The sequence below is a fragment of the Manis pentadactyla genome, chromosome 7, assembly GCF_030020395.1.
Source record: "Manis pentadactyla isolate mManPen7 chromosome 7, mManPen7.hap1, whole genome shotgun sequence".
Lineage (NCBI taxonomy): Eukaryota > Metazoa > Chordata > Mammalia > Pholidota > Manidae > Manis > Manis pentadactyla.
In genome coordinates, this window is record NC_080025.1 from 19,427,652 (window position 1) to 19,440,697 (window position 13,046).

General features: G+C 45.5%; 1 protein-coding gene across 1 annotated transcript; it reads right to left on the reverse strand.

The window, feature by feature from the left end:
* Positions 1 to 1,854: 1,854 nt before the first annotated feature.
* Positions 1,855 to 11,796, reverse strand: MBOAT4 (membrane bound O-acyltransferase domain containing 4). Its single transcript, XM_036894153.2, has 3 exons — positions 10,226 to 11,796; positions 7,669 to 7,893; positions 1,855 to 5,550 (listed from the first exon to the last, which is right to left on the reverse strand). The coding sequence occupies exons 1-3, from the start codon at positions 10,549 to 10,551 to the stop codon at positions 4,599 to 4,601; spliced, it is 1,503 nt and encodes a 500-aa protein (XP_036750048.2). The 5' UTR covers positions 10,552 to 11,796; the 3' UTR covers positions 1,855 to 4,598.
* Positions 11,797 to 13,046: the final 1,250 nt, after the last annotated feature.

Consider the following 13,046-nt stretch of genomic DNA (forward strand, 5'->3'; position numbering starts at 1 on the left):
CAATGGGTGAGAGGTGGTGAGATTTAGGGTGTATTAGAGGAATGGCCAAGCAGATTTGCTAATGAATGGTCAGGGGGAAGGAGTCAGGGATGACTACCAAGTTTTTGATTGCCTCTGTCAGGGGCATGTGAGGGGTGAAGAAGAAATAGGCAGAATTTGAAAAAAAAAACCTAAGGACTGGACCACAGGTCCAAACTATTGGTTAATCCTACCCACTTGTTGCTAGAAATACCATCATTTGCCTTGTTCCAAACCTTTACCAAGCAAAACAGACCTGTTGACATTTTAACCTTGTAACTACTTTATAAATTCCTTGAGGGCTGACATTGTAGCACACATCCTGGCATAGTGCTTACAGTGTGGGCTCTCGAGTCAGACTACCTGGACTTCTAGCTCTTCCTTTTTTAAATGTGTGGCCTTAAGCAAGTCATTTAACCCCTCGGGGTCTCAATTCCACATCTGTAAAATGAGGATGATGATAATTCCTACTTCATGATGTGGTTGTGAGGTTTAAACGTGACCCTCAGAGGGCTCACTCTGTTTCTTAACTGTTCTCTGTACTGCTAACCAGCTCCCTCTTATACCAGTAGACAAACTCTTCTTAATAAGTTTCAACAATCCAGTCTTCACTGAATACATTGCAGACACTGGTCACTCTGTGAGCCTTATGTCTTGAAAATGCTGAAATTACCTGGTCCTGTCATTCCTTGCAGCACCTTCAGTTAATCAAGGGAGCCTGTTGATTATCTGACAAACACAGCCAGGGTGTGGTGATGGACTTCCAGTGGACACGACCTTCCCCACCTTCCTGCACCAGACCTGAGAACACGCTGGTTTTTGTTTTTTGTTTTTAGAATAGAGAAATATATTGCCAAACTTAAAACAGAAAGGGGAAGGCTTGGTGAATCTGAAACTTAAGAAATCTCTGAGAAAACAAAAACATATGGGATCAAATTGAAGAGAAAAACAACAGCCTGAATGAAATGCCTGTGGTGAGCACATGGGACGATACTGCCATGAAGGGTGGGCAACGTGCCAGGGAGGTATGTTAGCCCTGTCCGTGGTGGGATCCCGGGCAGGAGGTGATGGGAGGGGCAGCATACGGAGAGGCGGTTTGCAGAGGGTTTCCTTGGGGTGCTGCGGTGAGTGGGAGCAGCCAAGCCAGCAGATCTTAGTATCTCCACATGCACCCCCATGGCCATCTCACAGTCTCCAGTTTGGGGTGGGGAGAACATATTTCCTGCAGTACCAAGAATGGTCCAGAAGACCAGTCACCCCCAGGTATTCTGCTCAGTGACACATCTTCTTCATCCCTAACTCACAGAAAACACTCCCTCTCTCTCTGGGCAGGCTGCACAACAAGCCAGAGCCACAAACTGCCTAAGAGTCTTAGCAGCAAAGGTGGGCTCCCAGGCAGCTCATGAGTGACCGATGGACGGAAGCAAATGCACAGAATTTATTACTGAGGAAACAGTCAACAGAGCAAAAGAAGCTCCATGTTCACAGTTTTAGTATTAGCGCCATCTACTGGCCCAAAGGACCAAGTGTACAGAGTCAGGCTGATGAAGTGAAGTTCCAGTACATTTTACATATTTTGCACCCAAATTCAATTAGGATTCCCCTGGATCAAACCTTGGAGAAAACACCATTTTGCTTTTCCACAGATCCTCTTCCTCCTATCACAGTGGATTTGATTAAAAGACACAGAGAAAAAGGATAAACCTTTTTCTGCAAGGTGTTCTCTTCCCAGTGGCATCGTGTCCTGAGAGTAAACCTGGGGCCTGTTATCTGCTTGGACAGGAAGAAAGGGAGAAGCTGTGCCCAGTATCACATGTATTAATGTGATGTTTTGGATTCCCACCTGGAACACTGCAGAGTCCACATGGGCATTTATTAATTCTACAGACTGCTGGAACCAGGCACCAGGCCTACAAAGTAAATGAAGTGGAAGGTATAGTGAGAACAGACAAAAGCGTCTCAGAGATCTCCACTGTATTCTGTCTACAGAGTGGCTGGGTGAGTAGAAGTGTGCGACAGCAGAAGGGAGGACAGAATGCTTCACAAAGAAAATGGATTTTGATCTCTGTCTAGGCCGATTACAAGTAACCATCAGAATGTGTTAGAAGAGCTTCTGGTACCAGTCAGGATAGGCTCAGGTGTGCTGCAGTAGCAAAGGATGCCCAAATCTCAGGACACAGAACAACAAAGCTTCGTTTCTCGCTCACCACGTGTGTGTGGCAGACGGGCCGTGCCTGTGCTCCCAGCCCACTCGCTCGAGCCTGGGCTGACAGCACCCTCCACTGGGAGCGCGACAAGCTCTTGGAGACAGCATGGAGAGCACACATTGGCTCTTAGAACTTCCGCCTGGGGGTACACACCCCCTCTGCCCCCATTTCGGTGACCAGAGCAAGCCGCACACCCACGCCTGACCTGAAGAGGTGGGGAAGTAAACTCCTACAAGACAGACCACACCCTTCTTTTCTTCACACTCTTATTGTCCTTCTGCCCCAAAACCTCATGTCCTGTACTTTAACTTCTGATTTAAATCCTTTGAGTCTAGTGTTTCCTGCTACTTGGCTCCTTTCTCTTCATTCTCCCCTTTCTCATTTATAGTCCTTTCCTTCTACTTATCCTCATCAATTCTGCTCCATTTCTACCTTCACAGAAGGTCTGGTTCCTCTTTGCTCTTTACCAGTTCTCAAGGTGGAGTCAGGACGGGTTGGTAGTGAGTGTGTCTGCACCACGCGATGTACTCTCCCACCCTCCCCCACAAGTTCCACTGGGGAAAGTGATGTCCAACCTGTGATTTTCATTATTAGCTTCAGTTATGTGCTAATGTGCTTGATATAAATTACCATCCACACTGTTAAATAAGCAATTGCCTATTTTCAAGAATAATCGCTAATTTTATTCTTGCATTAAACTTTTCTGTTTTTTCCTTTTTTATTACTATTATAACAGTTTTCTCATTATCATAAAGTAGTAGTTTTAAAGCACACTATTAAAAGTAACAATCCCTCATAATTTGCTTAACCATTCTCCTAATGTTGGAACTTTTTCTTTTATACTAATGCTGCAGTGATTATTTAGCTTGTCTCCCCATTTACAGCACCCCTACCACCACCATCCCACTTGGTCTCGGGGGTGGATTCTGAGGGTCATCATTTTGGTGATAGGTTTGTAGTGGTTTTAAGAGTCCTTTAGCACCCCCATGGCTATTCACTGTTTCCCCCTTGACTGTCTCCAGCCTTGGGAACCCCATTTGTCAATGCCATCTCCTCGGGGCTGTCGAGTGCAGTGAGGGAAAGCAGAGAAGTGCTGGTTAAGGCCACCACAGATTCACACCCCCTCTTCCAGGCCCTCGCTGCTCTTGTGATGTTCTGTCCACTAAGACTGGGCTGCTTGTTTGCCTGAATGCTAGTGAGTGATACTGACAGGACTTTCTCAGTGATCCATACCTTCTAACTTACTATTATCTTTGTCAGGTTTTAAAGATTAAAAGCTTACTTGCCGTTTTATATTTGGAGAAGGATGAAAATGATTGGTTCTGGAAGCTTAGAAACTACAGTGCCTCCTGTTGTGGGATGGGTGTAATCCTGGGGTAAGTGGATGATTTTTAGCAGTGCACAAATAAACGTTATTCATTTAAACACATATGTATTTTTTTAGTGAGTACTAGGAAATATGATAAATATACTAAAAAACACAATTTTCATCAATGTCATTGCTTAGAAAGAGGGCACAGTTTTGAAAGTAAGCTGAGTTAAAACTGATTTAAACAAAAATAGTAATTATGTAAGAGCCCGGGTGGCCTGCAGAGACACTGGGAAAGTGCTCGTTATTGACATTGCTTCACTGTCACTTGGAGGTCCTGCCATCTTTCTCTCGTTACACTTTATATCCCCTCAGAGGAAGAAGTAGAGGGAGTTATTTTGGATATGCCAAGAAAAAGAAACCAGACCCTCAATGTTTTACTGCAACAGTGTTGACTTAACTATTGGTCTCTTCATGTGAATTATTTCATGAATCAGGTTTATATTTAACAATAGCAGTTATCAAGTCCTAGCTGCATTTTCAGTTTATTAACATCGCCAAGACAATACCCGCTTTTCTGTTCTCAGGCCAAATTCTTCATGTTACTGTGGATAGCATATGAGTCTCTAGTTCCTGGAGCAAACCAGTATGATAATATGATTTAAGTTTTGTTTCACTGTTGTCTTTGTCTTGTTAAACTCATGTTCCAGGATCAGCTGGACCAAATGCACACTCCATTTTTAGATGTCCGCGAATGTACCATTTGCCATTTGGGTCACAGTACCTTATGTTTTTATGTGTCATTTCATTTCAACTTTGCTTCTACACCTAAGGTGTAAACCCTAAGGGAGGAAACCATGTCTTTTTCTTCTTTGGATCCTCAGTGCCACTGTAATAGGTGGTTAAGGTGGATGCACAAAATTCTATGACAAGACATCAGGTACATCCAATATTTTAAAAAATACCTTTTTATTATGGAAAAGTTGGAACATATGCATCACCAGTGTACCACCTGGCACTTTATAAACTGTTTCGTGGATGTAGATGAAGGCTGGGGAAAAATGTCAGTTAAATTTATGCTTTCCCTTCATTAATAGAAAAAGCAAAATACAGTACACCGCAGGAAAGGCACTGTTGTAAGAGTTACACAGCAGCCAGAGAGAGGAGAGGCTCCTGACCTCCACGGCCAGCATTATATAGGCAATGATGAGCTGGGTGTGGGCCCATGTGAGAGCTCTGTAGAGCAGCTGCGTCGGCCAGGATCTGATCGACAAATTGGCAAAGGTGTGAATCAGATAGTCAGCTTCCACCATCAGAGCCCAGCAGAGGAAACCAAATACCTGCCCTGGATGGAGTCCATGCCACCAGGCAGAGAAGGCAAATGTCTGCAACAGTGGCCAGGCCCTACTGCGCTGGAATATGAGGCGCCTGAGCCACTGAGCTGTGCTTTGGTTCCACTTCCTGGTGAACAGGGCTATCCTGTGAGTTGTTTCCAGTGTCCAGATGTCCGCATCAGGGATGTATCCCTCCTCTCCAGGGGATCCAAAGCCTGCTGCCCTGAGGAGGGCATCATCCAGGACCCAGTGGGAGTAGTAGGTGAGTTTGAAGAGCCCGGCTGTGCACCACATGACGTGGATGCACTGGAGTTGCCGGCAGTCGGTCAGTCCTGCTCCTGCACTCAGCACCCCCCTCATGACCCCCTTCAGGCACTCCAGCCCCAGAATCTGCAGACCCCTCCAGCTCAGAGCCCAGAGAGAGTGCCTGGGACACAGATTGCTGGACCCTTGAACATGAGCTTGAAATCTCTGGAAGGAACACAGAGGGCCTCCTAGGAGACCAGGGAAAAAGAGCAAGTAGCTGCAGTAGGGCAGCACCTTACACAGATGCTCAGCCAAAGAGCTGCTGCCGCTCCTGATGCCTCCTGATGCTGCCTCCACTCTCCCCTCACAGATGTCCAGAGAAAGGGATGTGACCCTCTGGGTCAAGAGCATGAGGGAAGAAAGAGTGATGCAGAACCTGAAAGAGATTTTGAAGATAAAAGCACCATATTGATTTCACCCCATTCCAGCCACTCCCCATAAGACCCCATGGCACATGGGTGGTTCTGAACAACTAAGACCAACCTCATGTCCTGCAGCGCCCCCACAAAGATTCTTGGATTAATTCATAACCACAAGCTATCCAGAATCAAACGGTCAGTGGGAAAGTTAATCAGTCAAAGAGGCAAAAGAATGACAAGGAATATTATGAGGAAATACTGATTATAATATTTCTAACAATGGCTAAGAAGTACTAGGATCAGGGATCTGGGAGAGATTTGCCATAGAAGAAACAAAAACTTAGTAGTGAAGAGATTATAGCAGGAGGTTGAAGAGTTTAAATATGAAGCAATCCCCGACTGCAGAGGTTGTGGAGGCTTTGGGATTTGGGCTGAGAAGCAATGAGTCAAGCTAGAGGTTCAGGGTGTGCACAGAGCCATCAGCAATTTGAGGTGTGTTCTGAACCCATCATCTGAACTGTCTGGCTTCACATCACAGAGTAAAGAAAGATCCTGCTGGCAGGCTTATTGTGCAGAAAATTAATGAGAATTACCTATGGAGGGAAAATAGCAGTTTCCCAACCACTGCTGTTTCTACCTGTACATCTGAGGGCTTAAGGACAGCTGACCTCACTGGACTTACTCTAACAGTAAGCACAGTAGCCTCCAAATGCCACCCTCCTCATGCACTTTCTGTTACGGGGTGAATGTGCCATCCACCCCTGGACCAATTCATATGTTGAAGTCCTAAACTCTAGTACCTTGGAATGTGACTGTATTTGGAAATAGGCTTTAAAGAGGTAATTAAGTTAAAATGAGGTCATTGGGGTGGTCCCTAATCGAATATGAGTGGTGCCCTTATGAAAAGAAGAGGTGAGGACATAGACACACCCAGAGGAATTCCATGTGAACACACGGGAGGAGGCAGCCATCCACAGGCTAAGGAGAGAGGGCTCCCAAGAAGCCTAGTTTGCCAAGATCAGCACCTTGGTCTTGGACTTCAGCTGCCAGAGGAAGTAAATTTGTGTTGTGTAAGCCACCCAGCCTGCAGTACTTTGTAATACAGCCAGAGCAAATGAATACATGTTCCTACGTCGGCTCTGGCTCAGCCTTCCTCCAACTGAGCCAGATCCTGTGAACTTGTTCCTCTAGCCTCCATCAGGTGCCAGCTTCCTGCTAAAATCCTAATTTACCAGAACCAGTCAGTACTCCCCTTCCCTACCCACCTGCCATCTTGACTGTTCTTCAGGAAAGCAAACCCTGAAGCTTTTGGTGAAAACAGAATAAAGAGAATCTTAGGTGTGGTAGGGATGCAAAGTGAGTGAACCAATAGCTGGTTAGAATCAGAGGTGACCCACCTGAGAAGGTCACAGCCCCTGTTCTCTGCATGACCATGGACGGACCCATGCCTATTATGATAATGGAGCTGGGAGCCATAGGCCTCAGATTGCAGAGACATCTGCTTACCCTAACTTTGGCAATCTCACTGACTCATGAAAACACTTCTCCAGACTCTCATCAGGGCCCGATTTTTTCTTTTTTCCTAGGTTGGGTGATGACCCTCCTGGGAGGATGGAATAGCTGTCTCAGTGGAAGTAAAACTTGTGCACAGCAGCTCCCATGGGAAGACAGCAAAGGTTTATGGTGTATATACACCTTCCCTGTTCTGCTAATGCGGAGGGGAGGCTACTGGCTGTGTGTCCAAGTGATCAAACTGCTTAGTTACCTCCAGGCAGGCCTCATCTGTGGGTCCTGGACTCCACACTCAACCGCCTTCTCAGGCACAATGATAATGACAGCGAAGGGCCAGGCTGCTTCGCAGGCAACACATGGTAGTTAATTGCGCTCATATAATTACACTTATGTTCGTTATCTCTAACATAAGACTCTTAAAAGATAGGTATTGTTACCCCCTACCCCCAGCACACACACTTTTCTCCAGAAAAAGAAACAGAGAGATCAAATGACTTGCTCAAGGTCCCACTGCTCAAATGTGGAAGAATTCTGACTCAAAGGCATCACCCGGGTTCTCTCCACGACCACGACAGTACAAGCAAACCCCTGGTCAGCTCAGGACAAACAGTGGGCCACCTTACCTCGTGGAAGGAGGTTCTTGCAGGTAATACTCGGTGTAGTGCAGACCAAGGTGACACAGTGTCTGCCAGCTCATCTGAAAGACGAAAGCCCACCTGTGCACATCCCGCGGGCTGAGGCTGTGCATCAGAACCACGGCGCACAGGGCAGGGGTGAAGACAAGCACGGCCAGGGGACCCATGGCAGCCAGGGCGAGGGCGCCTCCTCCAGCCAGGAGAAAGGAGTATCTGGAAGAAAAAGGTTGGCGTGAGACTGCCGTGGGGCCACGCAACAAACAAGGCACTTGAGGGTCATCCCGGGTAAGCCAGTGGAGGGAGGCCGCTGCGGGAGTCATACTGTGGTCACTCTGCAGTCGTCCTGCTGTTCTGAAGGGAAGAACCATGGGAGAAGAGCTAGTCTATTTGAGAACAGCTACCTTGGGAGACAAACCTCGATTCCTGCCTTCACCATCTCGGAAACCCCTCATTGATGTCTGCCATTCAAGTGGCAACACCACATGCCCCTCAGTCCTGTAAATGACAGGTCCAGAAAATTTCTTGAGGCAGGACATCCTAAAAACCTAGGGGCGTGCTGCGTGACTGAAAAGTGGCGAGAATCTAGCCTCGAGGCTCTGGGAGAGCATCTTTTTTTCAAGATGTGTCTCTTCCCCAGCTACATAGTTGCATTGGCCTGAGCCATTCCAGAGGGAGAGAGGACACTCAGTGCCTCCCTTCCATAAGCATTTGACAACTCAATTAGAAGATCTTTATGTCTGCCCTAATCCTCTCTCCTGCAGTTTAAGATCCTATGAGTGGGTGGGTTTTTAACTTGTAAAATCCCCACCTCCATGAAATAGGTTGTGTAGCCTTGGAAGCTAGTAGATGCTCTGAGGACCTACAGAGGCCTGGGAGAATTCACATTATGAGTGCACAGCTCTTTCCACAGTATATGGAGGTTTGTTTTAATTGGTGCCAAATTAGTAAACCTAAACGAAGGGGTCATAAAAGGTGTGAAACAGGGACTTGAGTCAAAGAGGCCTACATTTTCCCTATCACAGGGCATAAGTCGCGGCTGCATGGCAGTGACGCGCACACATCGGTGAGAATTTTCTTGGGGGAGGCTGGTAGGCACCTCAGTGTGAGAAGCTCTCTCACACAGGCCCGGAGCCACTCCCGAGCCTCTCTTTGAGCCAGCCCACCCCAGTGGGCACTGGTCCAAGCCTTCACTTCCCTGCCATGTGAAAATGAGGGGGAACACTTATTCTTTACATGGCAGAAGAGGAAGCCCAAAGCGACCCTCCACCCAGAGGTGATCCACCTGGGGACTTGTAAACATTAAAATGTTTATACATCAAGTAGTGACTCTATAGCATCTTACTGCACTGATGGACAGTGGCTGTAATGGGGTATGTGGTGGGGACTTGATAATGGGGGGAATCTAGTAACCACAGTGTTGCCCATGTGATTTTATATTAACGATACCAAAATTAAAAATAAATAAATAAAATGTCTATACATGTACAATGTAGGATACATGATTTATTGAGTGCTTACTTAATTGTAGGCATTTTGGTAATAATCACTTTATTAAAACTATCTTTATTTCCTTAATGGTTAAAATGACCCCATGAGATAGGAAATTATTCCCATTTCACAGATAAACTTGGTGAGAATTTATTCACATACCAAGGACACTCAGGACATGAGGGACCCAGGACTCACCAGGCTAACTCCAAAGCCAGCAATCTTAACGCCATGAGAATTACCTCTTATTTTTGTGTGGTTTTGCTCTATTGTGATTCTTTCTCAATAGGTAACTTTTTCACAACTATACCCCACATCTCCTACATGAAGGTAAGGACCATTGGCCTGCTGTGAACTGTAATAATATAACACAGTTTAATCAAATTCAACAATCCTGTTTGTTACAGCTAGATTTTACTTAAGAATCCCCACTAAATAAAAATCCTAATTCCCCAAATAAGTGAATTACAAGAGATAGCCCTTTACAATGGATTTTTATTTAACAAAAGAATATCCCACAAAACCTTTTTAAAAAATACAGACTGTCCCTAATGTGTTGATTTTATTACCTATAAAAAATCATTTCAATTAAGTTCTCAAATCTCTCCAGACAATTTTGGAGTCCCAGATTGAGATATAGTTAATCTAGTGAAATTTGTTTTGACTTATTTCTCTGAGAAATCATACAACGGCATTTTTTAAATCACATTTAGTTATGTATTTAGTAGAATTTAGTTTTATTTAAAATCATAAAATTCCATGACATTAGACTGGTTAAGAACATCTGGGACATCCGGGGATTGTACCTATGCATTCATTTGGGGAATTCCTATACCACTTCAATATCTATCTCTCCCCAGAGTTTATTTTTGCCCTTTTCTCAGATGATGGAAACCCATCAAGCTTTGGGTTCACTTAATCAATAATCAATGGTACTGATAGTAACTTAAAACAGCCAGTGTAATGAACATTTAATCCTCACATCTGCAGTCCAATCCATGCTTTCAATCTGCTATAGTATTCATGTATGTAAGACCAAGTTAGCCATCAAACCTACCTGGCATGGGTGGAAAATGAATCCATAATGCAGAGATAATTAAACAGAAGTGCAAAAGGAAAAGCAGCCCCTTGATAAAGTGATACAGGATGGAGGAAGAAAAACTGAAGCCAATCCATTGTGAACTGGAACAAAAGAGACCACCCTTTCCAGAGTCCTGAACCGGGGCCTTCCTGCAAGAGAAACTTCAGCCAGGCTCTCTTAGGTCTTTTTATATGGCTCTGTAGGGCCTCGGTGAGCAAAAGCCAAACAAAAGCACCAGAGATAAGCAGGATGAAAGTTGGCTCCCTGATAAAGGGAACTGCACTATAGAAACCCAAACGCATTTTGGTATTATGTTACTTAAGTGTGTGGGAAACGCTGCTTTCAGAAGCACTGGTTTTGTTTACTTTACATACTGCATTATTTACCTTTCCAGTCACCTGAATGTCATACTTTCTTCACTAAGTCAATGAAAAATCTCATTTTCCAGCAGGACAGATACATCTCCAGACTGGGGAGGGAGAGCAGGACATGAGTGTAAAGAAGGGACCCATCTTCTCAGAGTAAGAAGATTCCCCCTTCCAACCACCACTGTCCTGTGATTTCTTCTTTTCATAGTACCTATCACCCTTATAGATATATTTCCCCACTGCTTTCCTGCCCATCGCTGTGCTCAAACGTGAGCTCTACAAGGGAAGGGCTCTACTATGGTTATTGCTGTATCTCCCAGAACACAGACCAGTGCTGGGCCCAAGCTATGTACTCAGTAAATATCTGGTAGTTAAAAGGTTTTAAGGAAGCAGAAGTGTGAAGAGGAATGTTTAAAGAGAAGCTTTTCTCTGGGGCATAGACAAGAAATCAGGAGACACTGGCTAGAGGCAAGAACACCAGGCCATCTCTTGGGTGGTGGAGTCCATCTACTGAGCCTAGCACATGACAGTGCTGTCCCTGACCAGCTATTTCCTCTCTGAAGGCACATGTGAGAGCAAGCAGCCTTAAATAAAGGATGGGAGAGTATAGCCTGATCCAAAAGCATCTTAAGGGCAAGGACTACCTCATATTGAAAGACAGCTCTGCACAGAACAGATAACCTTAAAGAAAGCCTCTTACTCACTGGGGACTCTTAGCAAATCACTTCATCTCTCTGAGACTGGGCTCCTTCATCTTAAAATTAAATATACTAACACCTATCTCAGCAGAATTGTGATGATGAAGTATGTAGAAGATGGAGTACAAAGCTGTAGGTTTTTTTGCAAATCCACTCTTAAGGGCAAAGACTGAGGTTTCCTTAAGAAGCAAACCTGCCTCAAGATTGTAACACTGTTTGAGTGTCCAGCCTGCAGATTTTGGACTTAAGACTGCAACATCAATGTTTCCTAGAATTTCCAGCCTGTGCTCCACTTCTACAAATTTCAGACATGCCGGCCCTCGTAATCACGAGCCAATTCCTTAAAATTCATGTGTGGACAGGCATACTTCGAACACATTGCCTGCTGCGTTCCACACCGCTGCAATAGAGTCAAATGAATTTTTTGGCTTCTTGGTGCATATAAAAAGTTATGTTTATACTATAGTCTATAAATTATGCAATAGCAGCATGTCTAAAAAATGTACATACCTTAGTTAAAAATACTTCATGGCTAAAAATCGCTAACCATCATCTGAGCTTTCAGCCAGTCCTAATCTTTTTGCTATTAGGTCTATTGATGGCTGCTGACTAATCAGGGTGGTGGCTGTTGACTAATCAGGGTGGTGGTTGCTAAAGGCTGGGGAGGCTGTGGCAACGATGAAGTTTGCCGTATGGACTGACTCGTCTTTTCACAAATGATTTCTCTAGTATGCGATGCTGCCTGAAAGCATTTTGCCTACAGTAGAACTTCTTTCAAAAACGGAGTCAGTTCTCTCAAACCCTGCAGGGGAAGTGGTTTGGGGCGGAGAGTCTGCTTGGCTATTCAGAGAACTAAAAGTGTGATGAAAGAAAGAGAAATAGGAACGTGGGATTAAAGAGAAGTAGGCAGGGCTGGATCTAGCTCACAGGTGAACCATGGGAACGAGTTTGGATTTTTAAATGATTGGGAAGTAAAATAACTGGATCTGGTTTTTACAAGCTGATTTTGGCTACAGGAATGGCTTGGATGGGGGCGTGATTTTAGGGGGCAGGGCTGGAAGGAGCCGCGCGCAGGGGCCTGGCGGCGGCTGAGATTACAGGTGCCGGAGTCCCGACGGAGAATCGTACACGGAGACACGAGGAGTGTCTGGGATGACCCTTGAGTTTCTGGCTTGAGCAGATGGGTGAATGGTGGATTCCTTTACTGAGGAGGAGGTTAAAGAACGAACTGGCTGGAGAGGAAAAGGGCTTAAATCGAAAGAGCTATTTTGGAAGTTTTAGGTTTGGTAAACCCTTGAGTCATCCAAGCGGAGGTCATTAAGCAATCAAATAAGCAGGTATGACTCTCGTCGGACAGAACTAGAGATATTAACCTGAGAAAGCGGCAAGTAGAGGGTACCTAATTTAGGGAAATGATGGATTGATCCCGTTAGAGATGAGCTCACACCCAACAGGTGAAGGGCCCAGGGCCTAGGAGGAATTTAAGCAGAGACAGGAGAGGAGGCTGAAAATGAAGCGCTGTACACTGAGGCCATAACGATGTGCGTGGGGTTGGACTGAACGACTGTTCTGGCCCCGAGTCTGTCGCTCCCTGGATTGCGCTAAATCCAGCGGATGAACCGAGCGTATTGTCTGCGCAGCAGCCTCCCAGCGCCAATCGGATCAGGCAGGCAGAGAAGACGACGCGAGGCCGACCCGCTCGGGCCCCGCCCCCGAGGCCAGGTCCCGCCC